Source organism: Anas acuta, chromosome 19 (assembly GCF_963932015.1).
Source record: "Anas acuta chromosome 19, bAnaAcu1.1, whole genome shotgun sequence".
In the NCBI taxonomy this organism is placed as follows: domain Eukaryota; kingdom Metazoa; phylum Chordata; class Aves; order Anseriformes; family Anatidae; genus Anas; species Anas acuta.
The window spans coordinates 2,317,648-2,345,617 of record NC_088997.1 but is presented as its reverse complement, the minus strand read 5'-3'; the positions used below and the strand labels follow the sequence as shown (position 1 = coordinate 2,345,617).

General features: G+C 42.3%; 4 protein-coding genes across 12 annotated transcripts; 3 read left to right on the top strand and 1 right to left on the bottom strand.

Moving 5' to 3' along the window:
- Window positions 1–294: 294 nt before the first annotated feature.
- LOC137842419 (lysophosphatidic acid receptor 1-B-like) lies at window positions 295–3,611 on the top strand. The gene has a single exon (XM_068656434.1). It carries the CDS (start codon window positions 2,394–2,396, stop codon window positions 3,360–3,362), a length of 969 nt encoding a protein of 322 aa, XP_068512535.1. The 5' UTR covers window positions 295–2,393; the 3' UTR covers window positions 3,363–3,611.
- A 757-nt stretch (window positions 3,612–4,368) lies between these two features.
- ZNHIT3 (zinc finger HIT-type containing 3) lies at window positions 4,369–5,702 on the top strand. The gene is made up of 4 exons (XM_068656437.1): window positions 4,369–4,530; window positions 4,644–4,789; window positions 4,894–4,974; window positions 5,196–5,702. Exons 1-4 carry the CDS (start codon window positions 4,451–4,453, stop codon window positions 5,384–5,386), a joined length of 498 nt encoding a protein of 165 aa, XP_068512538.1. The 5' UTR covers window positions 4,369–4,450; the 3' UTR covers window positions 5,387–5,702.
- A 55-nt stretch (window positions 5,703–5,757) lies between these two features.
- MYO19 (myosin XIX) lies at window positions 5,758–23,850 on the bottom strand. 7 transcript variants are annotated; one of them, XM_068656420.1, is made up of 25 exons: window positions 23,722–23,850; window positions 23,440–23,568; window positions 21,460–21,604; window positions 20,541–20,689; window positions 20,192–20,305; window positions 19,294–19,426; window positions 19,007–19,076; window positions 18,533–18,635; window positions 18,232–18,328; window positions 17,653–17,729; window positions 17,168–17,258; window positions 16,795–16,966; window positions 16,434–16,507; window positions 16,217–16,338; window positions 14,684–14,797; window positions 14,100–14,276; window positions 13,089–13,235; window positions 12,509–12,616; window positions 11,597–11,667; window positions 11,090–11,199; window positions 9,035–9,198; window positions 8,413–8,542; window positions 8,141–8,226; window positions 7,491–7,796; window positions 5,758–6,560 (listed from the first exon to the last, which is right to left on the bottom strand). In XM_068656420.1, the coding sequence occupies exons 2-25, from the start codon at window positions 23,449–23,451 to the stop codon at window positions 6,432–6,434; spliced, it is 2,901 nt and encodes a 966-aa protein (XP_068512521.1). In that variant the 5' UTR covers window positions 23,452–23,568; window positions 23,722–23,850; the 3' UTR covers window positions 5,758–6,431. The 7 variants fall into 7 exon arrangements, with proteins under 7 accessions (XP_068512521.1, XP_068512523.1, XP_068512524.1 ...); XM_068656422.1 differs by lacking the exon at window positions 23,722–23,850 and having other exon boundaries at window positions 23,440–23,690; XM_068656423.1 differs by lacking the exons at window positions 20,541–20,689; window positions 23,440–23,568; window positions 23,722–23,850 and having other exon boundaries at window positions 21,460–21,597.
- On the top strand, window positions 18,248–26,795 carry PIGW (phosphatidylinositol glycan anchor biosynthesis class W). 3 transcript variants are annotated; one of them, XM_068656432.1, is made up of 2 exons: window positions 18,248–18,346; window positions 24,161–26,795. In XM_068656432.1, exon 2 carries the CDS (start codon window positions 24,171–24,173, stop codon window positions 25,689–25,691), a length of 1,521 nt encoding a protein of 506 aa, XP_068512533.1. In that variant the 5' UTR covers window positions 18,248–18,346; window positions 24,161–24,170; the 3' UTR covers window positions 25,692–26,795. The 3 variants fall into 3 exon arrangements, with proteins under 3 accessions (XP_068512533.1, XP_068512534.1, XP_068512531.1); XM_068656433.1 differs by lacking the exon at window positions 18,248–18,346 and adding an exon at window positions 22,760–23,210; XM_068656430.1 differs by lacking the exon at window positions 18,248–18,346 and adding an exon at window positions 23,790–23,926.
- The last annotated feature ends 1,175 nt before the right edge of the window (window positions 26,796–27,970 follow it).

The following is a 27,970-nucleotide window of genomic DNA, read 5'->3' as shown; positions in this document are numbered from 1 at the left end:
CTGATGTTGTAAATTCTGACAGAGCTATTGTATTGGTCACAGATTTAGTCTGAGAGCTCAAATTGCTGCTGTACTGCTCAGATGTTACCACTGAATGTGAAAAGCCCATAAGCATAGCTGAGCTCCTGCTTTAGTATCACTGTATAAAATTATTACTGATACAAATTAATCCTTTGTTAAAACAACAGTAAGGGGTGAGGGAGGACCAACAATGACACCACAAAACAAACAAACAAACAAACAAAACAACAACAACAACAAAAAAACACAAATCAAACTACCACTACCAACAAAAAAAACATTTAAATGGAGCCATATGCATTAATTGACCAACTTTGGAGGTGACATGGCTTCATATGGATATTTTACTAAGGAAAACTTGCAAAAACTCGCTGCTCAGTTGCAGTTGGATGCCAGGTAGCAGCTAGAGCATGTTGGAGAGGTCTCTGTGTGTGGGAGTGTGGGAGTTTCAAATCACGCATGGAATGGCGTAGAACATTAGGGGGAAAAAAAAAAAAAAAAAAAAGGCAGCAGCTTCTGAGCAGAAAAAATATCCGTGCTGTTCATATTGATACACTGGTGTACTTACTGCTCACCCGAACTGCTCCAGTATTTAAGACTGCCATATTCCCCACTGTATACTGCAGATAATTGTTTGGTACAGTAGTGCCCTCTGCTGACTGGCAGCATTAAATGTGTGTCCAAAGAATATTTTTTCTATTTGTATTTATTTTAAACTTCGTTTTCAAAAATCATTTATATTTAAAAAGACAGAGAAGTAAATGATACAATAATATTATGTTGTTTTGTTAATGTACAATATAGATTAACTTTAAAAAAAGCAAACGGAAAATGTCTTATAACAAAGGTATGAGTATAGATGTTTTTCATTGTCATGCTATGTTCCCACCCAAGAATTAAGGGGGAAAAACGACATTTTCAGAACAGCTTAAGCATCTTAAGTCCCCACTCCAATTACTCTACCAAAGTGTTAAGCCCTCCTCCTTCACTGGCTTGTTTGAAAATTAAGTTAATTCAATGTCTCATAGGTTTTTCTTTGTTTGTTTTTCTCATAGAGCATCAGTACCTCTGATTTACACAAGAAAAGGAAAATACGTACAATTTTAGGTATAGTCTGTCAACTTCTGAGTACTCCAGTACTCAGTACTGAGATATTTCTGTAGGCCAAAGCACAGGAACACCAGTGGCAAAGGAGCTTCTTACCTTTTCAGAGCCCCTTTGTAGCATTGCAGTTCGTGTCGTTTTGCTTACGAGCTTGGGGTTTATTCGTAGATATGATCTAACCATACTTAGAAAATCAGGCACCACTGGTCACATCAATTAGTAATTGTAAACAAGAGACAGCAAACATATCGGTTCTGTTATCTTTCAGTTAAGATTTAAAACCAACCATACTTCATGTGATTATTAAGCACATAAAAGTGTGCTGTCTGTATTAAGACGGATCTTTCATTGTTTTGCAAAGCAACGTTTCTAAGAATAAAATTGCAGGTTTTGTGACTAGGGTAGTGACTGAAATAAGAAACCTCTAGCTTAATGTCAACATTTTTGTCTGTTGCTCGTGTCCAGTCTGGGCAAGGGCAATTAGAGGGATTAAAACTGGAGATCTATAAACTTCAGAACCAGAGACACCATCTATTTTAGTGCAAATAAAGCTTAGGTGATAAGGAGACATCTTTTCTTCTTATATAGATATTGAATGAAAAGAACTGAAAAACATTACATTTCTTACCCAGAAAACCTCAAACAGATTCTTGACCTTGAGCACTTTATGAGTTGTGTGAAGTCACTAGAGCTGATCTCAATTTAGGCAGCTGCTTAAATCCCTCACAGGGGTCCAAGTTAGTGACAAAAAGGTGATACTCTTTTTTGTGTGCCATCAGTCACATACCCTCTGCCTAAAAGAAAAATACTTCTATTTTCTGACTCTAATCTTTATCTCTTTCTATCTAATCTGTTAGTGAATTAGAGATGAATCCACATTCACTCAATTTTAGAATATCTTCAGACTTCTAAACCACTCGTGTGATCATTTGTCTTCACATGAACTGGCCAAATTTTGCTCTTGATAAAGGTTGCTTTAAGCAGATCAGCTTTATAATAGTAAATATGCTTTACACTTCTGCCTATCCTAGCAACTTAAGGGTAGTTGGCTCTGTTCTGAGTTGGTAACCCAAATATTTAAAAACACAAGTAGTTAAAGATTAATCCACTGTCATGACAATGATGTGGTAACAGAGGCTGTGCTTCAATATTCATTTTTCGACTGGAGAACAAGGTGGCAGTAACGCTCATGTAGTTGTACGGTCTCTTGCCGCATACGGGATGTGTACAGCAGGCTTTGTTACTGCTTGAAAGCAGGATTTCCCACCATGACTGGATATTCAAACTGTTCTGCTAACCATACCAAAATTTGGAGTCATTATTTAGTACTTGCCCTGGGCATCCCCCAGCTGACCATTAACATAGCTTCTGTGATCTTCAACTGCATAGTCATCATCACCAGAATGGCGACAAAGGATCTGCACAAGCCTATCTCTATCCTCTTCTGCAATTTGGCTTTTTCTGATCTCTTCACAAGTTTTTCTGGCTTTTGGATTTCAGTGCTGTTCATCACCAACCCTGACATTACAATCTTTGGATCCAAGGGTATACTTGCACCTTACTCCTTATATACTACGTCGATTTTATCCACCATCTATAACTTGGTAAGCATTGGAATCGAACGCTATCTGGCTGTGTCTGAAAGTATTAGGACAAGGTTTAGGGTTACTAGAAAACATTCCATAGCTGTAGTTTTAATTAGCTGGATCCTTGCTTTCTCTTTGGGCTGCTTGCCCTTGATGGGGTGGAACTGCTTGCATATGGGAAGAAATCTCTCAGTCCTCTACAGCCCGTTTTGCGTTGACTACCTCATCTTCATCACCATTCCCAACGTTGTGGCGGCTTTTATTGTTCCTCTGTTCACTTACCTCAGAATCATTATCATCCTGAGGAAAAGAAAGCTCAGAATGAAAGCATGTGGGCAAGCTACCGGCACCTACAAATCCGCCGAAATCCAGGTGGCCAGAACTAGCATTTTTATATGGGTCCTAGCGTTGGTCTCCTATGCTCCTTTCTTTGCGGGAGTCATATTCGATGCGACAAACCACCAGTGCCCCCTCGATCTCTACCCCAGCGTCTACATCTTCCGAAACTGCACGGCCATGATGATCACCATGAACTGTTTGGGGAACCCGCTGATATACACCCTGAAAGCCAAAGAGCTGGGGGCTAAGCTCAAGTCTCTGAGATGCCTTTCTGCCAACCGTGTGCAAGCCTGTGCCGTGGCCAACATCTGACGGGGACCGGGAGCGGCCTTCAGCACCGCCCGGGGGACAGCGCCGGCGGCCTGGGAGGCTCTGGGAAGGACCAGGGGGGACCAAAGGGGGAGCAGAGTCCGCCAGCCGCCCTTGGGAGCGGCCCTTTTGTGGTGTTTTTTGTGGGTTCGGGGGAATTCAGTGGCTGGAAAGGCTCCAGGACTGCCGGGGGATGTGTGATTTTCCTTCTCATTTACAGTCAGGGCTGTAGCTTCGACTGCTGGATCTGTGATTGGGGACATTCTGCGCTGTTTTGCTGCTGTAATTTTATCTGCGGAATTTATCTGGTAGAATTTTATTCTATCTCTATTTGTAGCTGTGTTACGTGATTCTGTGAGACGTTTGTGCCTACGCTTTTCATATTTCTGCTTATAACTAGCCATGAATCCGTGGTGTTGAAACGTGAGCTGCTCCAGGAGGAAACCTCCCTGGAGATTTTCAGTCCCAGAATTGTAGCGAAGTCCCTTGTACACAGCAAAGCAAAATAAAAATGTCAAGGCTGGGCATTTTGTGCAAGGCAGAGGTCTCACCCTCTCTCCTTCTCCAGAAAGGAAATTAGATTTTGGTAATTAACGTGTCAGACCCCAGTGGAGACGAACACTTGTGGTTGGTGACGGGGACGTTGCCCACAGGGGTCTCAGCATTTTGTCGTCTTCTCTCTGCCCCTGCACTCACAGATGGTGAAGTCCTGGCTGAGGAGATCCAGGTGACATTACTCTATGTTTAATTTATGCTCAGGTGTTACTCATTGGTGCCACAGGGCCGCGATGATGGCGGAGCTCACCCAGGCACCATCCACCCCCCTCAGTCCCGCTTTGTAGGCGTTTATTTCCCGTTTATTTCTTCCTTTGTCTTTACTCCAGCATCCCAATCTCCTCGAGCCCAGACGAAGCAACCCCAACACTCCTCTCCCTAGCGGCTGCGAGCAAAAAAACTCCGTTTTATGTTAAAAAAAAATAAAAAAAATCCCGCTGTAGGCCGAGCCCCGGCGCTCGGCGCTGTGCTGGCCGCGCCTGAGGCGGGGCGGGGCGGCGCTGGGCGGGCCGGGCCTGGAGCGGGCCGGGGACGCCATGAGGGCGGCTCGGAGCTGTGGGGTGTGCGGGGCGGCGGGGACGGCCCCGTACCGGTGTCCGCGCTGCGCCGAGGCTTAGTGAGAGGAGAAACGGGTTGGGGGGAGCGGGTTTGGGGCGAGGGGGCCCGCGGCGGCCGCCCCCATTGCGTGAGGGGCGCCGCCGGGCCCTGACGGGAGCCGTGTGCCCGCAGCTGCTCCGTGCCGTGCTGCAGGGAGCACCGAGCCCGGTGCCGCCGTGACGGGGATGGGAACGGGGCCGCGAAGATCTCGGAGCCGGGCAGGGCGGCGGAGGGGCTGGCAGAGCCCCGAGGGGCCGGCCGGGCCGGGCAGCGCGCAGGTAAGGGGCTGGGGGGATATATGAGGGTGGGTGAAGGGGTACGGGGGGCTGGGGGGGTACAGGGGTTTGGGTACCCCCGGCCCGGTTCTCTTTGCCGTCCCTAGGCAGCCCCTGGTCGGTGGCGGACATCCTGGCAGAGGACGACGAGCAGGACCGCGTCCCACTGCAGAAGCTCAAGCTGCTGGGTGAGCCTGAGGGGTTGGAGGGGGTTTGGGGGGGGGCTGTAAGGCCGGCTGGGGTGTGTTACTGAGGCACTGTGCTTCGTCCTGGTTGTGCAGCTCGCCTTAAAGCTTCCCATGTCACATACCCGGCCTTGTGCCTTGAGAATTTAGTCTAAACTAACAATGTTCTGAGCAACATTTGTAACTGCTCAAAATTAGCATTGTTCATCTGTTTTTCTCTGAAGGAGAATCAGAAGAACTGAAAGGCTTGCTCCTGAACCCACACCTCCGGCAGCTGCTGCTGACGGTTGATGAAGCAGAAGAGAAGAGCTCCCTCATGAAAAAGTACATGCAGGAGCCGTTATTCGTTGAGTTTGCAGACTGCTGCCTGAGAATTGTTGAACCCCCGGAGAAGGAGAACATTCTTCCTGAGTGAGCTACCTTGAGAACGTTTTGCTTTCCTTGAGTTTTTCCTCCGACAGGAGGGATCTTGCAGCACCCCTCTGCGACTCTGGTGCACCATGCCGGGTATTTCCTCTGGGTTTGGTCACGCTTCCCTCATGGATGTCAGGACTCAAATTTTTAATTTAGAGTTGATAAACAGTGATACAGTATTGGACAGATGTTTAGATACTAGCAAGTAAATTTGATACTACATGGACGTGCGATCTTTTGCTAGAGAAATCCTGTCAACCATGGGAAATGCTGCTTCCCAATAACGATTATATTAAATATGTCGACATTTATCTTAATCCACAAAATGTTGTGAAATGTTTTTGTTACCTTTGTTATGGATAGTCAGGCACCTTCACAAGATAGTTAACAGTTTTATTTAAAAGTGGCCTACACAGAAGAGCTGAATGTTTTCAAGACCCATGTACACAACAAAAGGATGGTATTGGCACTCCTAAGGAGAACTTTGGCCCCTCAGCTATGCCTAAGTAGTGCTAGAAACACATGGCACTTGTGAGATTATGCATATTTTGGTCCTACAGATAAAAAGCAGACAGTCCAGTGTTGCTTTTCCCTGAGATGTCTGTCTCTAGTGTTACAGCTGACTGCTACTTCCTCAGTCACAGGTTTCTGAATATTTGCAATCAGTCTGACTAGCTGTGCCTCCCAACGAGAATGCAGCACACATCAGAAAGGTTTGCCTTTTTTGCTATCTCATTACCAGCCTCTTGCTCTGCCCCTGTAGTGCCAGAAGAGTTCTGTTCAAGTATATACTGTTTAAAGCACTTGATCTAGTTTAATTATGTTGAGTGTTCTCATAGTGCTATTTCCTCTAATATGTGCGTGTGTGGGAGGAGGAATATCCCCCATGCGTTCTGAATTTGTAGTATATTATATTATATATACAATGCATCACTATAGAAAGCTCTGAGGTAGCAGCAGATACGGACGTTGAGTAATTTGAAAGCAGCAGCCTGCAGCAGTCCTTCCCTGAACGAAAAGGTTCAGTATGTGCAGATGGTCAAAACTTAGGTTGGAAGGAGTCCTTTTCTGTCCAATAAAATCTGGTTAAATCCAGTGATAGAATAGGCAGCTGTGTGGGGGCTGACATTTGCGTAATGCAGGGGAGACTTCTTACAGTGAAACTTGACAGAGCCCTAGAAGGAAAAGAGGTGGAGAGGTCAGTTGATACTTTGCAGGGTTATGAGCTAGTTTGGCTATTCAGACTGATTACTGCCCTAGTACACAAAGTACACGAGCAACTGTTAAATATGACTAAGGGTAGAGGAAGACCTGCAGGGGTATCCTACAAACTGATTTAAGATCAGTGATTACTGTGAAGAGTATCAGTACCACAACTTGCACTGAAGGTAGCTTAAACTCTCAAGATCCGAGTACTTAGTTGGTACTACGTCTTCCTACTTAGAGTAATTGTGACCATGCACAAGTTATACTCTTGCAAGCATGATTTTAGGCAAGCTCAACAATTTAACAAATGGGGACAAGTTGATCTCTAAATGGAGTGCAACCTCACAGAGAAGCTGGTGTGGGCTGTGGCTTGCTTCTAGTAAATGCTTTTTAATTCTGTCCTGCACGTGAGTAGGAGGTGAAGTACTGGAGGGTTGTTCCCTGCCTTCTGCCCCGAAAACCCTCCATCCTAATTAGTCTGCGTGCAGTCATCTGCATGGTGATGTTAATATAGAATTACTGGGATAGGCAGCGCATTTTTCCATATGGGCACATTTTCTTGCTGTGTTTTCTTGTACCAATTTAGTTTCCCTAAGCAGAAAAAAATACATAGAACATAACAGCAGAGCCCTCATTTGAATCCTTTCCTGTCTGTTTCTGAAGCAGAGCTTTGTTATGTTTATTCCTATGACAGATTAACAAGCACTTTCATGCTTAGGTCTCTTTTTGGTCGTGTGTCCAGCTTGACCTGTTGATGTCATCATCATGCTTGCATATCTAACCCAGTGGACAAAGGAAGACCAGAGCCTGACAGCAGACTTCATGCCCATACTGTTACAGGATCCTGAACTCATGAGAGCTTAGGTGTGCTGCTGACTTGAGGGTGTGAGGTACATTACCTGTGGAAGAGCTCTAATGGAAGTAATGCCACAGCCAAGGAAGCTGCTTTCTGTCTTGTAGCAGTCGCTCGCCTGAAGTACTTTCAAGCACGCCAGCAGGGACAGGTCTCTCCGGAGTCCCGCTATGGTAACAGGCGCAGCAGCCAGGACGAGGCCAAGAGGCCAGAACTGAATTACTGCACGTAGAGGCCAGGTTGTTTCCAAAGAGCAAGGTGATTTGGCTGACGTTGTAGTGCCAGGAACTGAGAACAGTGTTTTTTCTTCACCCTCATCCAGTTCTGCTGCTGCCAAAGCAGCCATTTCTGCCTGATAAAGAGACACAGAACAGTATTGCTAGACAAGATTCTCCAACATCTTGAACAAAATTTAAAACTGCAAAGCTAAGAGTCTAAAAAATAGGCCATCATAAAGGATAGGACACTTTTTGGGATGCTTTCCCATTTCATAAAGATAATTAGGAATGAGTTTATTCTGCAGTCTCTAGCTGCCACCCTGCAAGCATTCATCATCTACACTTCAGCTTGAGAAGAGTTTCTGGAGAACTGTCAGTATTGGTTTTGTACAGTTACTTGACAGCGGTAGATTATTTCTCTAACAGTACAAAGCCTCAGTCACTCAATTTTAATGCTTCCCTGCACCAACGTACTTACTCTCCATTTCCTCCAGCAATGCTTAATAACATTAGCAGCCCTGCGTATCCTTTGGAAGCGATTCTTGGCTAACCAGGAACGAATAGCTGAAGATTTAATTAAAAGAAATGTGAGTACAAAGAATCTCAGCTTCTGTTGCACACAGTGTAAGAGAGAAGTCACTTAAGCTTTCTCCATGCTCACTTAGCATATCCGTTCTTCCTCTTTAAGTACCCAGTGTAGCTGAAATGTTACTTGCTGCATTATGCCCAGCCACACCCTCATCAAATTACCTGCTTGGATGAGGGTTGCAGACCTTCTCTCCTTCTCAAGTTTCTTCTGTTTAAATCTTCTCCAGCAACACTGAATGCAAAATGCTTTCTCGTTTAACAGCTCTGCTCGTTTAGCTTCAAGTTGCTCTAGCTGCAATGGGGATACAAGCCTGCACTTAATAGTCAGGGACAGATGTTCTTAACCCTTCTACAATCATTTGTTATTCGCTGGAAACCTACACACACATTTCAGTGTCCCAAGACTGCTTACATTTTTGAAGTGACAGTGTGTCATTAATGCTTTTTAGATATATATATAAATTAAAATGAAAAGTGTAAGTAACCGAGGGAGGAAAAAAAGAGTATCGTGGGGGGAAACAGCAGAAGCTCCCAAAGTCACAGTAGCAGCTGGCTTAAAACTAGCTCCACTGAATGGGGGTTCTTTTATGGCTATACCCTTTAGTGTGCAAGCTTTCCAGAAGTGCTTTCTCTGCTTTTGTCAAAAAGAATTTGCTTAGACCTGTAAGAGTAGCCAAGTGTGTCAGCTGAAGCCAGGGAAAGCTGTAACTGAAACTGAGAGGACGCTTGCAGCACTAGGTCTGAGTTCACTGCAGAACTGTTAGCCAAGAAATAACATGCTTACCACAGAATTAGCCATAAATACTTTGGTTTTGCCGCAGTACACTGAAGTGTTATCTGATCTCTTCCCTGTTGGCTCAGCAGCAGTTTGTCCCGTAACAACATTCTGAAGTATCTCAAAAATGACAGAACGTGATGCTTTGTCATCATCTATCACTGCAGTCTTGCCTGCAAATGGAGCATTGAAGAGAAGGTATTGCAAAACTTGTAAATCAAGAGCAAGTAACTGTCCTTATACTGACACTTGGCCACTTAGGGGGGTATGCACCTACAACAAGAGTGGGGGAGGTGATGGCTGAGATATTCTATTTCTAGCTATAAGGGAAACAATGCAACAGCACAGATTTTGCCATATGGTAACAAGTAGAAAGGCAGCGCAGTGTGTTTAAACTAGGATGTAGTTTGGGTGCTAAGGTGTTGTCTTGTTGGCTCCATTGCAGCCTGTTCAGACTAGCACAGATAATGATACTTTGGGCAGATCTAGACAATTAAACAAATTTGGGGAGGACTCAGCTGTTCTTACATTGTTTAAAGTATACTAACTGGAAATGTTAGAAAGCAACAGTGATGCAACTGAGAATGGATTTGAGCGGCTCAGTACTAAGAAAATCTGATGAAATAACCAAAACCCCAAGCTATTAGTAACAAAGAGCAAAAAGCAAGGTGTTAGACTGATAGTGTTAATGTACTGCATGATGCAGGAATAGAAAACAAATTATACACAATTCTACAGCTTTAATAGGGTATCAGAAGCAGCTAAAGGAATCAGGGTCACATACTAAGCAGGAATTTATTGCAGCAGTAAGAGGTTATTATAACTGTTTCTAGGACTTTTTTTTTTATTTTATTTTTACATTATGAGACAAACATGTTAGCCAGATTAACCTATTTGGAAATAGAGGTAGACTTAATTCAGACCTGTCCTTGAAAGAGATTGTGTTGCTCAAGGCAATGCTGCATGAGTATTCTGCATGCCCAATGCCGGAACTTGATGGTCTCTGTATCTTTCCATCCTGGACACTATTTGTTTTTCTGCTGCACTTATTTCTAAGGAGATGAGAGCATTTTAAGGTACTGAAAACAAATATAAACAATTCTTGCTTACAGGAAGACATCTGGTGACTATGAGGCTAGGGTTAGGCTGATAAGGGAACCAAAAGCTTATCCATATGTTTAGGAAATTGTTTTATTTTGTTTGCAGTTTATAACCTGCTAAAGATAAAAAGGAGTAGTAACCTATCACAATGAGGTATTTCAACTAATGGGTTTCTAATTGAGGGAGAAAGATATGGTGTGTAAGTAATTTTCCAGCCTGTACTTCATTACTTCATTCTATTTCGGCAAGGTTAACAGATTTCCAGCCGTTTTACTTAGCTGAAATAGGCTGGTACTTACTGATCTTGTTTTCTACGTTTGCTGGTTACTGAGCAGACCCCAGAAAATGGGATTAATCTGGGAGAGGGAAGGGGTTTGCAGTAACTTGCAATATTAAATGTAACTACCTGATGAGCTCCTTCTTTGAGTGACATGTACCAAAGACATTACCTGGTAGACTGGATTATGTTTATAAAGTCCATCCTCGCTCTTGTTTAGAAAAAAGAATTGCATATAGAAGTTTGCAAAAGGCAGAAGAAGCAGCAGAATCCAAGTAAGCTAGAAGGTCAGTGTGTTTGGCAAGAAGACAAGGTGGGGAAAAAAAAAGGAAGGAGAAAGAATATAAGCAAAAAGGTAAGTGGTTTTCAAGTTTACTTAAGAGACAGCTCTAAATCAAATTAAATTGGGGGCAAACCCAAACACCATCATAACTAATTTTTCTATTGAAGAGGAACACAGAAAAACAGCAGTAAGATGAAAGATTTGCTGTCTTAAAAAGAGCATGCTATATATATGCATTAGGCAAATTAGAAATTGAAGTCAATGTAGATAAATTAGGAAAATATTTTCAGAATAATGGTCTTGCTAAGTGCTGAATATAGTAATTGCATCTGATCTATGTAATAGCAACTTGGTGCAGTGATAATTTTATTTTACAGCAGAGGGATTTTCTAAGGAAATGTACCTTTTTTCTTGGCAGTATGATAGTTGCTTTTACCACACACACTCTTTTTATTGTACCCACGTGATCTTCTCAGTATTTCGTAGCGTTCAGTGAAACTTTCAAAAGAGATCCTGATAGACAAAAATAGGGTTAATTCTAGGCAAGTATCATTTATTTACTATCTGGTAAATAACCTATCCTTTGAGGGGAAAAAATTGCAGAATGGCTTCAAAATTGCAGCTCATAGACTGCAAATAAAGTGATGCCTGTGTAGTCACCAACATGAAAGAAACTATAAACTTGCTGAAGAAATTCAGGAGGCTGTGTGTTGCCCAGTAATATACAATTACTTTTGCTTGTAACAAAAACTGGGCAAGAATTATGCTTGTTTATGATAAGAGCAAGCCACACCGTATTGATGCTGAGCTGTCAATAACATGAATAAATATACTTCTGAAATAAATAATATACTGCTAATTGCTATAGAAATTGATTATGCAAGACATTGCCCAAGAAGTTTGGACTTACCTAATAGGGAAGCCTGCTGCACTGATGGTGATGGCTTCAACTATTCCACATGCCTGAAGCTGGCTGAGAACCTGAGACATAAATTGAGTTGGTTTAGGTGGGCAAATACTGTCTTGTTCTTTGTGGAAGCTGCAGTGAAGTGTGCATGGGATGTGCTCAACCCAAGCCACATTCAACTCAGCTAGTGTGTGCCTGGCATGCCTCACCACACTGCCAGTCAGGGAACAAACGGAGAGGGTGGAGAAGGTGATTACATGGCTGCTGAGTTACTGCACTGTATTAACAGCCAGAGCAGGGACAAGGCAGTGCTGATATGGAGGGAAAGTCCACTTTTGCCTTTTCTTGTGGTATCCACATACCCTGCATTGACCAAATGCAACAGAACATGGAAACCCAATGTTGATATTTTAACACTAGCATGCGATCAGCAAATTCTCAGTGTGTTTAAAATAAATGCAGCACTGCCTCAGCTGTTTATTTTCCCATCAGAGAAGGTCCTCTAGTTATAGCTTTAGCATCTGCCGTTCTTTTCCCAAAGACATGCTTGTCAGCTGATCTCATCTAACTTGGCAGCCCTCCCAGACCAGACACCAGAAGAAGCAAGCAAACTTTTATTGTGAGTATGCGCTGTGAGGATATCTGTGTGACCTGGGCAGCCAACAGCCAGATCACCCTTATCTACCTTGCAGACTGCAAAGACAGCATTCTAAATGACCTACGAGCACTTTGGTAAGAGAATTTCTCACAGAGCAACAAGTAGTTGAATCTGAAGAAGCTGCTGAGCTTACTGGTACCATTTCAGAGACATTATCAATGATTCTGAAAGGACGTTTACCTTGGAAGTTGCAAAGGAGAAAAAGCTCTTTTGAAATGTATCATTTAAAAAAAAAAAAAAGGCTTTTGAAGAATTACCTCTTCTTTTTTAAAAGTCAGTGCCTTGCAGTCAGCATTAGGCTTGATGCATCGGATGTAATGTGGTTTGGTGCTATTCAAAATTTGCATGAGATTTTCAAGTGAACCCTGCAGAAAACAAATTCAGGTATAATTAGGGATTCCTCCTCCATAGGTAGTGTAGTTTAGCTAATCACAGCTCTTCTATAAAAACAAACAGTTTTTTGCAAGAATGCCTCTACAGACTCAGTTCTTTAAGGACATCTTGAGTAAAAATTCCACTCTATCAACAATTTTTAAAAGCATACATAGTAAATTCAGAAAGTTTCCAAAACTGTACCAGGGACAGCAATTGAAGCTAACCCATCAAGAAGAACAAGTAGGAAAAAGCCTAATAAAGGCAGATGCCCAACTGTTTAAGGAAAAGCTAAGACTGGAGTGACTTAAAACTCTAAACCCAGAGAGTATCAGAAGCCTGACACTACTTCAGTTTTACAGCCATCTCATTTAATAACATTTACTGGTCTTGGTTCCAACTATATTGCTTTCTCATCTAATTATTAAGACAACAGTAGAAAGTAGAAACTTGAATAGAATGTACCTTGAACTTCGACACCACCGTAATAACAGCTGCTCTATTCTGGGTTCTGACATCATTTTGGTTCCTTTCTGTCACAGGAAATAATTTTTGGAGCAAAGGGTCCTTAGAATTCTGCAAAACATGGATGAGTTCTGGTGGAATGGGGTCCTGCAAACACAAACATGACTCGTTAGCATTTGGCCTTATGCAGAAAGCTTTGAAGATTTCAAAAAATTCCACATAAATAAATGGAATAGTATTTCAGATGCCAAGTGTGACTTAACCACAGCTGTAGTTTCAAATCTGACTACATGCATTCATTCATAGTCAGATCTGAGAACAGAAAATAGTTTGGCAAAACATCTAGCAAATCTAGTCAAATGTATGACTGCTCCTAATATTTTTCTTTTTATACAACTTAAGTGAGCTAGAAACCCAAGGACTAGTTTAATCCCAATTGCACAGTCTGCAACAAATATTAGAAAGTCTTCCTTTTAAATGAGTTGCTATTTTTTTCCATCACCATAGTATCATTTGCTGTAGTTTCTGATTATGAAAAAAATGATACGGGACTACAGTTTTAGTAGTCTACAGACTATTTTTTTTGTGCTGTGATGGCACAACAAGGCCAAAATTTGAGTTTCGGTGACATACATGCTCTTGTTTCTCATAAACTTACCTGATTTTTTTATGAGGCTAAGTGCTATATTTATGGCTATATAAATGCCCTGATGCCATTAACACTTCTGCATTGTCTCAGGAACAGAAGAAGCCCTGATTTGGTAATACATGATCCACTTAATCCTCAGCTGAAAGGTCTGTTAAAAAAGATTTTACTTGTGCCAGTGACCATTCACTGAAAAGCAGACCAAGGACATTATCCAATTCTACAGGGCCTGAATGGTTTATTTGGAGTGAGGTGAGCAAATTCAGTAAACATTGCTGAATATACATGTTAGTGATGTTTTAAATTAAAATTTCTTTTGGTCTACAAGGTTTTGTTTTTAAACCGCTGATTCTGAAAACATCTACCTTGTTTTTCTCCACCATTGCTTCCAGCTGATAGCAGACTTTGCCAGCATAATGTGAAATAATGAAGTTAGGCTTCTTGCTAAATTTGTCTCGACTTAAACATTGATTATCAGACAAGGCTTTCTCAATCCGAGTTTGAAACAGGTCAGGGTTAGAGGATCTATTCAAACGGCATTCCTGCATAACAGACAAGACAGACAAAATAGCAGCATTTTGTATTAGTCAAAAACAGCTGTCTTTAATAATTAAAAGCTAAAATACTTTAAATTAAAATCATAGCCATTTTACTTTTAGAATTGCTCTTGGTATGTAAGCCCTGAAATACTGTGGGGAAAAAAAGATGTAATTGAGGCTTCATGTTTGAATCAAAACATCCTGGATCAGTGGAAAAAAAAAAAAAGATTCTGAATAGGACAAAGAAATGTCATGATTGTAATGAGCATGTAGTTTCAAAAGGTAAGTTCTGCAGAAATTTTGTAGCTGGCAAGTTTCATACTAATTTAGCATTCACGTTTTCTTTGGTGGCTTGAGACAGAAGGCAGGCAACTAGGCCATAAGCACTAGGAGTGTAGGTGTGCACTTACCTCATTCAGCAAAGAAAAAATGCTGAGAGGATTGCCCTCGATCAGATCAAGGCAGTTCTGGTTGTCCTGGTAGTTTATGAAAGACCACTGGAGGCCTTCAGCTGCATATTCTTCCTGAAGTAAGAGAGAAACTGGCTGTTGTGCAGCAGAGGGCACTAGAGCTCAAATAACTGCACGGTTTTTTTTCACAGTTTGATGCAGTTACTGTTTAACAAGTTAATCACAGACTCAGCCTACTTATTCAAAGACCAGTTCATGTTCAGTGGAAATCTTAAGGAAAAGAAAAAAAAAGTTAGGATATTTTACCCCAAGTAGCTTTTGATTATGTAGCAGCAGCTCCTATTGGAACAGTTTATTTCATTATTTGGGAAATTTAGATTTATTAGTGAGACCTGAAAAGCCGCTTTACAAAGTAAACAGAGGCCAAGACACTAAGACAAATAGACACCAAGCCTCTCCTGGCTGTACTGACTGGTTTTGCCCTTGAAGTGCAAGGAATACACAGAATTCCTTAGACTGGGACACAGCCCTAAACCTGCCATTGTGTGCCAGACTTCACTAACTTGGCTCCATTTAAATAAAGCCTGATCCAAAAGGAAATGGAAAAAGGCATCAGTTGAAGCAGCTTGTACAATATTTACGCCAAATTATGGAACAAACTGTCAGGAGTGCTTAACAAGCAGAAGCCCTGGACAGTTATTTTAAAAGTCTCCTGCCAAGAGCTTGCTCAGCATAGCCACTAATGGCATTCAGATGGTTTGGGACACAGCCAGATCATGAGAGGTAAGAGGGCAGGCAGGCATTGGCAGGAGTGCTACAAACAGAGGTCATGAATTAGTTTCAAGGCAAGTAACCGTGTGCTTGAACTTGGTTTCCGTCTTCACTGACCATTAACCCCTGGCATACTAACGAAGGTAGGTGGGGAAAAAAAAAAAAAGCATATGAAAGCACAAATTATGGGCAAAGAGGTGCTATTGTCCTCAATAAATTGATATAACTATGCTGTGAGGCAGAAGGTGCCATCATGTTGGTGCCATTAAGAAAACAGTTTCCCAGATTCCAGTTAATGGCAAAGATCATTGGGGTAATGCATGTGTAATGTGGAGGAATTCAACCAGGACAGGAGTACATCTATTAGAGAAGCACTCCAGGTCTGGCAGGGGCTTTGTAGCTCTGAGAGCACTCAGATGAGAACTTGAATTAGCAGGGCATGCCCAGTTAGATAAGTGACTGTAATGTATTTAGCATGGAACAGATACCTTCTCTGTTGTGAAAGACAAGTCTTGTACTTTCTCATTGAAGAAAAAAGCTGATGTGCAATGTTTCTGACCTTAAAGGCACTGGCATGACAACTGGGTTTATGGAGCTGTTCTCCCATGGCAGAAGGCCTTCACAAGGTACCACATACCAGTGATGTTCAGATTACAAGATTCTGTTGGGTTCTCTGTGCTGGCACTAAGTCCAGGTGTAGAAACTTTATACTTAGTGAATGGCTATGATGCTGTTTGACGTTTGCTCTTAGTGGAATATTACCTGTTGTGCTTTCAGATAGTGTGCTACGAAGTGCTGCTGCAGTTTCTCGTTGGCATAGTTAATACAAAGCTGTTCCAAGTTGTTTTCAGGAAAGGCTTCAAAACCGTAAACATCCAACAAACCTAGGAAGAATATGGTAAGCTAGTGCATTTTGGTCTAGGAGTAGGTCGAAGGACTTATGGTTAAACTCAGTTACACCAGGGATGAATAACCGTACCTATGAAGCTGGTCCACGCTGATGTATCTGCATAAATGCTTTCGTTTATGACCGAAACAAGCCATTCAAACAATCTGCAGACAATGACAACTAGATTAGTTGGAAAAGAGCTTGCTTTTCTTACTGATCCAGCAAGAAAGTTATGACACGCTGCCTGGCTGACGTTAAACAGCAGTTCTCTGAAAATCTATTAGATACTGCAGCTACGTCAGTATCTGTGACTGAATCAAGGGCGGCTCAGGAGGGAAAGGCAGAGTTATACTACTGTTGTGTCCAAGCAAAAGCCAGAGAAAGTAAGTCTCCTTGGCCTCCCTGTTCCCTCACAAAAATTAAATGGATTGGCACAGCAGCGTGGCCTTACTTAGCGTAGATCACTTTGGCGAGGCAGTCTCTCCTAGTCTCACATTCTGCTCTAGAGCATGGCTTCTTGAAGACTTGCTGTTGTTTTCCAGCAGTTATTGTTCGAATTCGTAGTGATTCCAGTAGCTCCTCAACTGGTATCTTCAGCAAGTCCCCAGTGATCTTCACAAAATCTTATTCAGGCAAAAAAAAATGTTGGAAGATTATCTGGAGTGTCAAATGAATGCAGCCCATTTAAAGTTATGGAAGGTCTAGAGGTGATATCACAAAATGGCACTTCTGTGAACTCACTAACTTAAACGTGGGATTTTGGATCTTTTTACCCAAACCCAGAAGAAGGTACTCTGTAGAGTATAGCATGCTTGTTGCCTCACCTTTGGTCTTGTCTTCTAGTTCACAAGGCTGAGATTCATCTAGTGGGTTAGAAAATTGAATATTCCCAAGGTGGAGAAGGCCTGACAACACCTGCAATATAATCAAGCACTGAGTTTTCTAAAACACAGCTCTTCCTCCAAGGCAGCATCCTCTTAGCCTTGACCTTGGCATATGAACAAGGCGAGTCAAAGCATTTTTACACAAACAAAAAAAAAAGTAGATTCCAAGCTTCTACAGTAATTCCTAGTGCTGCACTACTGAAGGAAATCTAAAGCTCACAGGTGCAGGCTTTTACTTAAAAACTAATATTTGGTTATGCAACATCACGTGTAGCTGCAGGCTCGCCAGGTGATATTGCTGCATCTAATACCAAACAACCCATGCTCTGGACACTGATACAGATTTACTTCTGTAGAAATCCCACACTAAACAGACATTCCAAATATCATTGTCAGCCTCGTGGTGACCATGCATTGTACCTGACCTTGAAAATATTGTTCTGCGTGGAGCGGTCAATGCCCAAGTGAAACATTGCATCCCTGGTCACCTCGAAGCAGTCCTCTGAAAAGCCAAACAGGTGTTATTCAAAAGGAAGCCATGCATGCAGGCATGCAGAACACTCTCCACCACGTCCAGTTTAGCTGGAATTGTCAGAGGAGATCAAGAAAGCCAGACACTCTTTAGGTAAATCCCAGAGGACGAGCTGGAGAACCAAGTCACTGGCTTAACACCAACTCTGTGGGGCTTGGAAGTTAGGCAGCAGGTTGCTGAAGCACATCCAAAGATGAGACAGTTTCTAAACATAACCACAGAGTGATGCAAATTCGCGAAGCCAGAAACCACTATTTCAAGTCAGGTGAAAACCATTGACAGTGCAAACTAAAACGTAAAACCAAATCATGTTAATGCTGGTGGCTTTGCAAAATGTCTGTTGAGGCCAGACCAGGAGCCTGTTGGCTGATCAACCTGGGTCATGGGATTTAATGGAACAGACACATTTTCACCTGCCTTCCTTCAAAGTTACAGCTGTTATTAAGGGCCAGTCTGTGGAATTGATTTTTACCATCTAAATTTCTTTCAGAGTTTGGCAGCCAGCGGTAGTCAGCCCCTTCTGGAAGATTCCATTCCAGCCTCTCCTCTGCAGTGGCACCTTTTGTGATCTGGAGACAGAAAACAAGGTAATGACTGGATTCTGCCTTTGGTATTTACATCTCACAGACAAGGAAGAATAAGGGACTGGGGGTATGATTTAATTTGGAAGCATGGCAGACAGGTGAACTGTTTGGAAGTTGCAACTGTGCTAAATCTGGTGATTTCATACCCACTGTTTGTCAGAAATATCTAGCAAAATTCATTGAACACACCTGGTAAAAAATATGAAAGTTTCGCTCATTGGGGGCCTGATAGGCAACTCTTGTCTTCTCCAGAAGGAAAGTCTGAATGGAGGCACTGCTCAGATGGTGGAATCTAGAGGCAAAGAGGAAAAAAAAAAAAAAAAAAAGAAGCAAATATTTTAACAAAGTTCCCTCATCATTTGATAAATGTTCTGTTGTCACAATACAGACTGACTAGGAATGCCTGCAGTCCACCTTCAGTTTTGTGCAAGTTTAATATAATAGTTTATTCAGAGTTCTTAAATGCATCTCTGTTTTTCCATTTCTCTTTTAGATATCAGGATGAGTGCTAGCAGAAAACAAAAAAGAAATAATAACATAAACTGCCAGCAAATTAAAATATTTATAAAGACATTGAATATTCTCTGGCAGACTTTAGAAATAGGTTTGTAAAAATTTAAAGAAAGAAGACAGTAGATAAGCTTTTAAAACAGTAATTATTACCTGTCTAACTGAAGCTGGATATATTTTCCAAAACGGCTACTGTTATTATTCCGCAGGGTACATGCATTTCCTGTGAAATTACCAGTGACACATACAGCATAATCAGAGTGGTTTTACTCTTCCATGCGGGGCATATAGACATTAAGGGGGATTTCTATACAGTTCCAGTATTTGAAGAGTTTGTCTTTTAAGGAGACAAACGAGAGGTAGCTTAGACTTGTAAATTAACAAAGAAAATGCCCACCATGGCCACTACTTGTCTTTGCTGTTAAAAAAGCTACTTTTACCAAATGCCTCCATGACGGGGTTGGAATCCAACACTCTCTTCTCTATCCTTTCCACAGTTTCATTGTCTTTTGGGGAGGTAACTGAAGCAGCAACAGAAGCATAAAATTTCATAAGGCAGCGAGATGTCCAGGTCTGCAAGAGACAGACTTGACAGTAGGACTTTGTTTTTACTGTTATTAGTTATGTCAGTGAGTGAAACAGTGCTAGCTACCAAAAACACAGCTGGCGGTGATGCTGGAGAGTAACTATGTCAGGTTTATAGCTCTAGTTCAGCAGAAACTTTCTATGCATATCCTTATGTGCAACAGACACACTTAAATCCTATTGAAGTGCTTTGCTGAACAGCAGTTTTACTGATATGTAACCATCTGGAAGCTCAGCTAGAATTAATAGCTAGTACCTTAACATGAATTGAATGTGAATGGACTTTGAGTCATTAACATTCAGCAAATCGTTTTGTTCTCAGGTTTAAAAATATCCTCAGTTATTTTGCAGAATAGGAATGGATCATTACAGAAGGGCTTAGGATAGGATCTGAAGTTTCCTACCTCTTTTAAGTCTTTATATAGGGTTTGCTGAGATAATAGCTTCCTAACAGACTAAGCTGAGACTTTAACTCAGGTGTGATTCCTATCAAATGATTCAAATATAGCCCTTCCAGAAGTGACAGATGTTACCTAGAGAGTAGTTATATTGAGTCTATTTGATTGCAGCAATCACTTAATGCTTTATGCATATTTCAAGAGAATCTTGCTGGATCAGACTGGCTACATGCTCTTGTTGGAAATTTTTTTTCTTCTTCTTTGCTTGCTCACTGAAATACTTTGCACTACAAATCACTACCAAATTTCACAGCATAAAAACAATGTCAGGACAATATAAAAAAAATCTCCTTACCTTCCCAGCACCACTTTCTCCACTAACAATTATAGACTGGTTTATGGGGTCTATCTGGCTTTGAACATTTCTGTAGGTTTGTTCAGCCACTGCAAAGATGTGAGGTTTTAAATCCTGGCAGTAAAACAGAATATTCATGTTTAAGAGAACAGTAATTACACAGTTCTACAGCAATGGGCAGCAAAGGTCTTCACACATTTATCTGAAAATAGTACTGCTCTTTTAGTAGAACTCATATTTCAGTAGAAATGGGTTTTATCCTTTAGAATTATTTTGCTCATGTAGAGATTTTGAAGAACTTGAAATCTGGGTTCTGCAGGAGGACAATTATTTCAAACATAAGGATTACCTGGGGGCGAACTGCAACATGGTACTCTCTCATAAGCTCAGGTGAATAGAGGCAGGAGATAGGCTGAAATGGGTTTAAAGCCACCAGGCTGCAGCCAGCATTTGTATAAAACAAGTTTACAGTATATCTTGCTTGAAGACATTTCAGAACTGAAAGATACACCTTCTATTAGTGTCTTTTGAAAAGTATATTCAACTCTTCCTGTTCCTATTTGTAACAAAAATCTTCAGAAATGTTACCTATTATGTTTAACAGAGAATGAGAAGGTGATCAAGAAAGATCTATAGAAATAATATAAATAAAAAATGCCTTTAAAAGTTGCTCTTGTTTTTAAAAAGCTTAAGGGATGTTAACTCTTCAATTCATTAAATCCTGTGCTTTTATGAGGTTTTGTACTGTAAGTCCTAGAAAGCAGAGCTGTTCATTTGCAGAACAGATAGAGGCAATAATTCTCCATCTACACTAGGAGCAGGTCTTAGCTTGTCTCAACAGGGCTTTTAAAAGTCAAATGAGAAATTTACTTCTCAAAACTAATTTCATGGGCATGTTTTGAATCTAAGTCAGAGCCTTGTTTTCTGATAAGTTCACATAAACCACAACTGCAATCACAAGGTCATCCAAGAGTCCTTCAACAGCATGAAGTCTCAACCACAACCCTATGCTACCTGAAGCAACAACACAAACATGAGTTCTGCAGGCAGAACTTGCTGAGAGATCGGTATGGCTTAACTACAACAACAGTATTGAAAAAGAAAAATTCAACCAAGTCAAACATGACTCAGTTAATTTTAATAGGCTTTGGATATTTAACTACTGTGTTCAGGATAATGTGAACGTGGCGAGAACACTAATGATAGGTATTGGCAGACACCAGGGAAAGTGACTCCTCAGGAGATGCTGCTCCTGGCTGGCTGCTTACCTGTTGTCATTGTCACTGGATTAACTTTTGTTAGGTCATCAAAAAGATGCAGCTTCTCTTCATCACTGAGAAAAGCTCTAACCTCTTCTTCAAATGATTCACTGAGGTCATTCTGGATGATGGAATCTTCTTTTTGGCCATTTACCTAGAGAGGAGGTTAGGTCAGCACCAGTCCAAGGCAGAATACAGCTGGACTTTCACCTCATCCCCCACAGGTTATAGCTCTTCTACTGCTTCCATATAACAGAAGTTCACGGTCACCAAGAATCGTAAGTTAGTATATTTGAGCTCCTGTTCCTCCCAGTTTGAAAGCAATATCCTCCCCCTGCATCAATGCTTCCCATGGTGTAGTCTGTTTTTAGAAAGTGTTATCTGGCATATGAGAGCTGGCAGGCTGACAACGCTGTTTGTAGGTTGAATTCATTGCTCGCAATTCTGGCTGTAAGCAAAGGCACTCGGAAAGAACGTGCCCTTAATCTCATGCTATCCAGTGCTAACAAATGTCCGGGTCATTCAGCACAAGTACACTTGTACAGTGTTTTTAATGGTGTATTTCTAAGCCCATGAATGTCATGCATTCAGTGCAAGCACTGCCTTGGTCAGAGGGAAGCAGGAAGGACTAACTGCAGAGGCGAAGGCAGAGCTAAAAGCTACAGCGGTCCAACACAACAGCAGTTTTCCTGGGAGAGACCTTCATTTGTACAGCAGAGCTTGAGAGCCCGGAGACTGAAGTTGCAGAGTGCATGCACTGCAGCCAGAGGAGAGAAACAGTAGCATTTTAAGAGGTGAAGACTATTAGTTGAAGATTTGACCCCTTTGAATCACTGAAAGTATTTAAATCTTAGCCTCTGGGCTCCAGTGTCCTTGACAGAATTACTTGGAAGGACACATTTGTTGCAGAATGTAATGGAAAACTTAGCCAGAAGAGATTTCAGGTCCTGCTTGTTATTTTTGGGCTAGAAGGGAAAAGACACCAGTCCTGGTTTTTACATTCTGGATATTCCTTTACTCTTCCCCTTCTCCTTGACAGAAGCTCCTTCAAAGTAACCCTACTCATTTGTATTTAATAGCATAGCTATGCAATTCTTTACAAGTTAACCAAGTTAATGAACAGTATCGCATTGTTTATGCACAAAAAGTGCTAAATTCAGTTAGCAGCATTCTCACTACATGAGCTAAGCTCATTAACAAAGAGGAAAATATACCACAAAACCTCATTAACGCATTTCTAAAAAAAAAAAAAGCAAGAATAACGTACTCATTTAGGAGCATTATTATCTTTTGCAGACAGCATATGATTAATTTCCAGTAACAGAAAATTTTACATATCAAGGAAAAAAAATGCTTAGCAACGTAGTTAAGCTTTGCTATCAGAGTGATTTCTGTTGTTCTCCTCTGAATGAAGCTTGCAGCTTTCACAGAGAACAGACACAGCTATGAAATACCCCATGGACAAGATGCGTTTCTGCCAATTGCCCATTCTTCCTCTGCCTTCTCACGTGCTCGCTGTATTATTCTGGCACCAAACAAGTTCTTAAGGAGCCTATCGTGCTGCTGATATTGCAAGACCTGAGAAGGAGCTGCTTTCTGCTCACCTCCACCCTTTTGCTCAACATTGTTTGAGAAGAAATGGTGATTGCTTAGCCAGAAGAAAAGCAGTTTTTGAAAACGTGGCTTGTGACAGCTCCACTGCATAGCTCACGCGTTCGTTCATTCTGCTGAAGAGCTTCCCTTCAGGACATATGCTGGCTGTAAGTATTAACACTTGCCCCATTAATGCCAACGGCATACCAAAAACCTCGTCTTGGTGTCAGCAGCACAGCTCAAACCCACACGACTAATACATCCAGCCGAGCTCCTGAACTAGGAGTGAATAAGCGTTAGCAGTTACCTAATCTTAACTGGCCGGAAACAAGCCAGCATTCCTATTCCTGCAGTAAAAAATTAATTAACCAACACAATTCCTGGTTTCCTTCTTACCTGCTTGGGCATCTCGGCTCCTACAGCGCGGCGCTGCGGCTGTGCCCGCCCAGCCCTCGGGAAGGCGGCAGCGTTGGGATGCGGGGGCCTCGGCTCTGGGGTCCCTCACCCGAATCCCCCCGAGGAGCCCTGGAATAAAGCGGAGGAGTCGGCACGGGGCGGCTGCGGGCGCTGCTCTGCGGGGATCTCCTCAGTGCCCCGCCTGCCCGGAGCGGCTCTGACGGGGCGGGCGCGGGGCCCTGCCGGGGAAGGGAAGGGAAAGGAAGGGAAGGGGCCGCTCACCGGGGCCGAGGGCAGCCGGGGTGGCGGGAGGAAGGGCGGCAGGACGAGGAGGAGGAGGAGGAGGACGAAGAGGAGGAGCCGCGGCGGGGCTGCCCGTGGCGAATCGGGCGCTGCGGATCGGCAGCTGCCGCCCAGCGCTGAAAGTGCGGCCGCGGAGCGCGGCTTGGGTTTACCTCAGCGGGAGGAAGGGGCGCGGGGAGCTGAGGTGGGGGCTGGGGAGGGCACCCGCACCCCCTTCCCTTCCCTTCCCTTCCCTTCCCTTCCCTTCCCTTCCCTTCCCTTCCCTTCCCTTCCCTTCCCTTCCCTTCCCTTCCCTTCCCTTCCCTTCCCTTCCCTTCCCTTCCCTTCCCTTCCCTTCCCTTCCCTTCCCTTCCCTTCCCTTCCCTTCCCTTCCCTTCCCTTCCCTTCCCCACTGACTATTTCATGCTTCTGATTCCAGCACAAGAAGGATGTCACAAAAACAGCTGAAAGAAGCCTTTATCAGTAACCTGAACGGAACGAGCTTGCTGGAAGTTTCGCTGGGCTTGCCTCTAGCTCCGCTCTGCCTGCTTTGCAGAGGGCTCCTCTTGATTTTGTACCACCTGCACAATGGGAAGCCTCTCGGGTCAAGGACATGCAGCCTGCTGCTGGACTTCGCTGTGCTGGTATCTCCGCTCCTGTTCTCCTGCACAGTCCTGTCTCCAATCATCTTTTTTCCGCCAAGCATCATTGCAGCCATCTGTGCAGGAATATTTGCTAAAATATACAGCCAAAGAAAACACGATACCCGAGCACCTTTCAGGCAAATTGTAAAAGACTTCCAGAGGACGCACTTGGATTCAGAATACATTCCAGCAATAACTGCGTTGCGTGTTTATGTCAACGTGCTGACATCGATCGGTATTTTAGCAGTGGATTTCCCGCAGTTCCCACGGCGATATGCCAAAGCTGAGACCTATGGAACTGGAGTTATGGATTTGGGGGTTGGAGCTTTCATTTTTGGTAATGCTCTTGTTTGTCCTGAAGTTAGACAAAAGTCATATGTGACGCAAGCAAAATTTTTCCATCTGGCCAAGCAGTTTTTTTCCATCTGGCCGTTGATTTTCCTTGGTGTTGGACGACTCCTTAGTGTTAAATCTATCGAGTATCAGGAACATACTTCAGAGTATGGAGTGCATTGGAATTTTTTCTTTACCTTAGCGTTTGTGAGGCTTGCAGCATCTCTACTTTTAGCCATAATTCCAACAAATAAATCTTGGATTGTGGCTGTGAATCTCGCTGTACTTTATCAGCTTATTCTTAACATTACCTCTCTGAAGACATTTGTCTTGCACGGCAGCGATGGCAAAGACACTAGGGTTGGCTTTTTCAACGCCAACAGGGAAGGCCTGCTCTCTCTCTTTGGATATCTAGCCATATACATGGCAAGCGTGCAAGTAGGGCTCTATCTGAAGAAGTGCAGAAACTCAGTCAAGGACTGGATGGAAGCAGTCTGTTCCTTACTGCTGACCGTCCTCGTGCTCTTCGTGCTTCTTCACCTGTCACAAGCACACGCAGACCCCGTGTCCCGCCGCATGGCCAATCTGTCGTACTGCATATGGGTCGTTGCTCACTGCCTGACTTTCTTTGTCTTCTTCCTAGTGACTGATCTCGTGCTGCTGTTCACAAAGCTTCTCGTGAAGGGCTCCAGCGTGCCCTCCTGCTGGAGTGTTGCAAAGCCCCCTAACGCCAGTAAAAAGGATGAAACAGAGGCTGTGCCTGTCAGAAGGGAAAGTGAGCTGTCACATGCTTGCCTGATTAGTGCTGTTAATAAAAATCAGCTACTGTTTTTCTTACTTGCAAATGTTGTGACTGGTATTGTGAATATAATGATAGATACGATCCGCAGCACGACTGCACTTACCTTATGTATACTGCATTTATATATGTTTTTTAACTGTTTAATTATGTATATATTGCATGCCAAAAATATAGTATTAAAATTCTGGTGATTCCACCCTGTCTTAAGGGGACTAACTAAACTTTTTTATTTAAAATTAAATTTAAAACTGTATTTTAATGATATGTAAATACAATATTTTATAACTTTGTATTTGTAGCATAGCTTTTTATGACAGTTTTTAATCATTATTTATATGTATTTATTTATTTTTAGGTTTTGTTTTACCAAATTATACAATTGGTACTGTTACCTGTTGGAGATGTTGCACATTTTCCTGAAAACTTGGTTTCTGAGATCGTTTGCTGAATACATACACTGTTTCTATAAACATACATGCAGAAGAGTAATGTTACGTCTAGTGAACTGCAGGTTCAAGAGGAATGTTTATATCCAAGTGCTGGTAAGATTAGATAACACTGTGTAGAGGAGAAGCCAGATGAAAAGTAGGAAAATGAGTACTTATATATAGACAGACTTAGCTGTGTCAAGAGCTAGCTAGTTCAGGCCCTTGCATAAATAATAGATAAGAATAATTCTTTATATAAAATCTATTGGATGAGTGTTTTGGCCCCAGTCCTGCAAGGATTTATGCATATGCTTGACTTTGATGGCAGTAATTGTATGTGGAATGTTAATCATAGACCGAAATCTAAATTAGCCTTTGAATTAAAGCTAAATTTTATTTTCATCCTCAGTGATGAATAAAAATGACGACCCTATCTAAATATGATGCTCTGAATGATAAAGCTCTGCTGCCGATGAATTCATAGAGCAGCTGGTGGAATTTGTGGTGCAACTAATAAGAGCTGCACAGCCTTTTATAAGAAAATACAAAGAACCAAAACTAATTCACCCCCAACCTGCATCCCAACATGTGACAGCTCATCTTTAGCAACACGGTAGAATATGGTCTTCAACTCTACTTTAAAGTACTCAAGGCTCAGATATTTGTCTATAAAATTGTTTTAAACAGTAGCTGATTTAATACTGTATTTTGACAGCCGAGCTGTCTTCTAGTGGGAACATTCTGTATGAATTCTTATTAGCAAACAGTGTCAAATGGAAAGAAGCATGATGCAGGGGGGCAGGATACCAGCAGAGCATTGGTAGGAGAGGTGCTCAGTTTCTCCATCTATCACAGTCTTTCCATAAGCTCAGAGTAGAACACCCTTTTTGTTCACTTTCCTAACTGTGACAGTTCCTCCTGACCTCATTAAGTTGTTGAGAAGAGAAATACATTTAAAGATCATGAGGAATTCAAGAATGGGAGATAGAAATACTTCAGAAGTGGAATACAAACTCTAGTTGATGATGGATGTTTAATGTCAGTGGAGTTACAGGAGTGCATATGGGCCATATTTCAATTTTTTCCTTGTCTGTTGAATGCAATGAATCATAAAACCTAGGGAGATTAAGCCTCTAAATCAGATCCCTGAAGGCAGACATGTTGTGGAATATTCTTGAATTTATGGGGTTCTCCCAGGCTTTGGTCAACGGAAAGATGATGACTGAAGGTTATATACTGTGGACATGCTGAGTTTATGCTTGTTTACTTCCACGTTCTAGCCATATAGTCTTCAGAATTAAAGAAAATCAGCCTGTAGTGTACTAGTTGCAGTTACTACAGCAGGCAGATGCCGTTAGTAGGCAACCCTGTCTTACAAACAATTATCATAGTTTGTAGCAGTTTCCTGGTAACTGTTTTTCTGGTAATTTATTTGAAAACAATTCCTAGCCTTGCCTAGGGAAGAAAGGCTTCCATCGCAAACTGAATGGCAGTAATCATTTGTGCAAAACTACTCATGGATATTAATTTTTGAACTGTTTGAAGCGCAAGACCTGCAACGAGTTCTACCTGCGAGCACAAGTCTACCAGCGTGATTCAGAATTAAGGCGTTAATTGGGTGTGACAAAGCCGAGTTGTGTCTGGACAAGCAGCAAACTCTCTAGACGCCAACTCCATTTCACGAAGCAAAAATTCCGTGGGAGGTTTGCTGTGTCTGTGCAGAGCCCTGCGAGCTGCGTGCAGGCAGTGGGCTGGTTGCAGGACTGGAGCTGTGGTTGTAGCAGCGCTGGTGAGCCGAGGGGCCCGTAGCACATGAGTACAGCATGAGAACAGCGCAGCACTGCGTGGCGGTCTCCCACTTTTAAAGCTGTCTGAAGTCAGTTGCTCACCACTGAATTAATGAAGGACAATTAATTCCCATTACTTATTGTCAATAACCAACGTGGCAAATTCTGCCCTGAAGCGACCAGCAGTTATTAATTCTGAATGTTTAGGCTATGAATAGATACAGATAATTAACCATGCTTCTGCAAGAACCACGA

Excerpts from the sequence above, each read along its gene's own strand:
- PIGW (XM_068656432.1), top strand. The coding sequence starts at position 24,171 with ATGTCACAAAAACAGCTGAAAGAAGCCTTTATCAGTAACCTGAACGGA.
- LOC137842419 (XM_068656434.1), top strand. The coding sequence starts at position 2,394 with ATGACTGGATATTCAAACTGTTCTGCTAACCATACCAAAATTTGGAGT.
- MYO19 (XM_068656420.1), bottom strand. Across the intron at positions 19,077-19,293 it reads CCCCGTCATGGAGGCATTTG|GAAATGCATGTACCCTGCGG; the intron begins GTAAAAGTAGCT and ends GTAATTTCACAG. Across the intron at positions 7,797-8,140 it reads ATTGCTGGAGGAAATGGAGA|GCAGAAATGGCTGCTTTGGC; the intron begins GTAAGTACGTTG and ends TCTCTTTATCAG.
- ZNHIT3 (XM_068656437.1), top strand. The coding sequence starts at position 4,451 with ATGAGGGCGGCTCGGAGCTGTGGGGTGTGCGGGGCGGCGGGGACGGCC. Across the intron at positions 4,790-4,893 it reads CCGGGCCGGGCAGCGCGCAG|GCAGCCCCTGGTCGGTGGCG; the intron begins GTAAGGGGCTGG and ends TGCCGTCCCTAG. Across the intron at positions 4,975-5,195 it reads GCAGAAGCTCAAGCTGCTGG|GAGAATCAGAAGAACTGAAA; the intron begins GTGAGCCTGAGG and ends TTTTCTCTGAAG.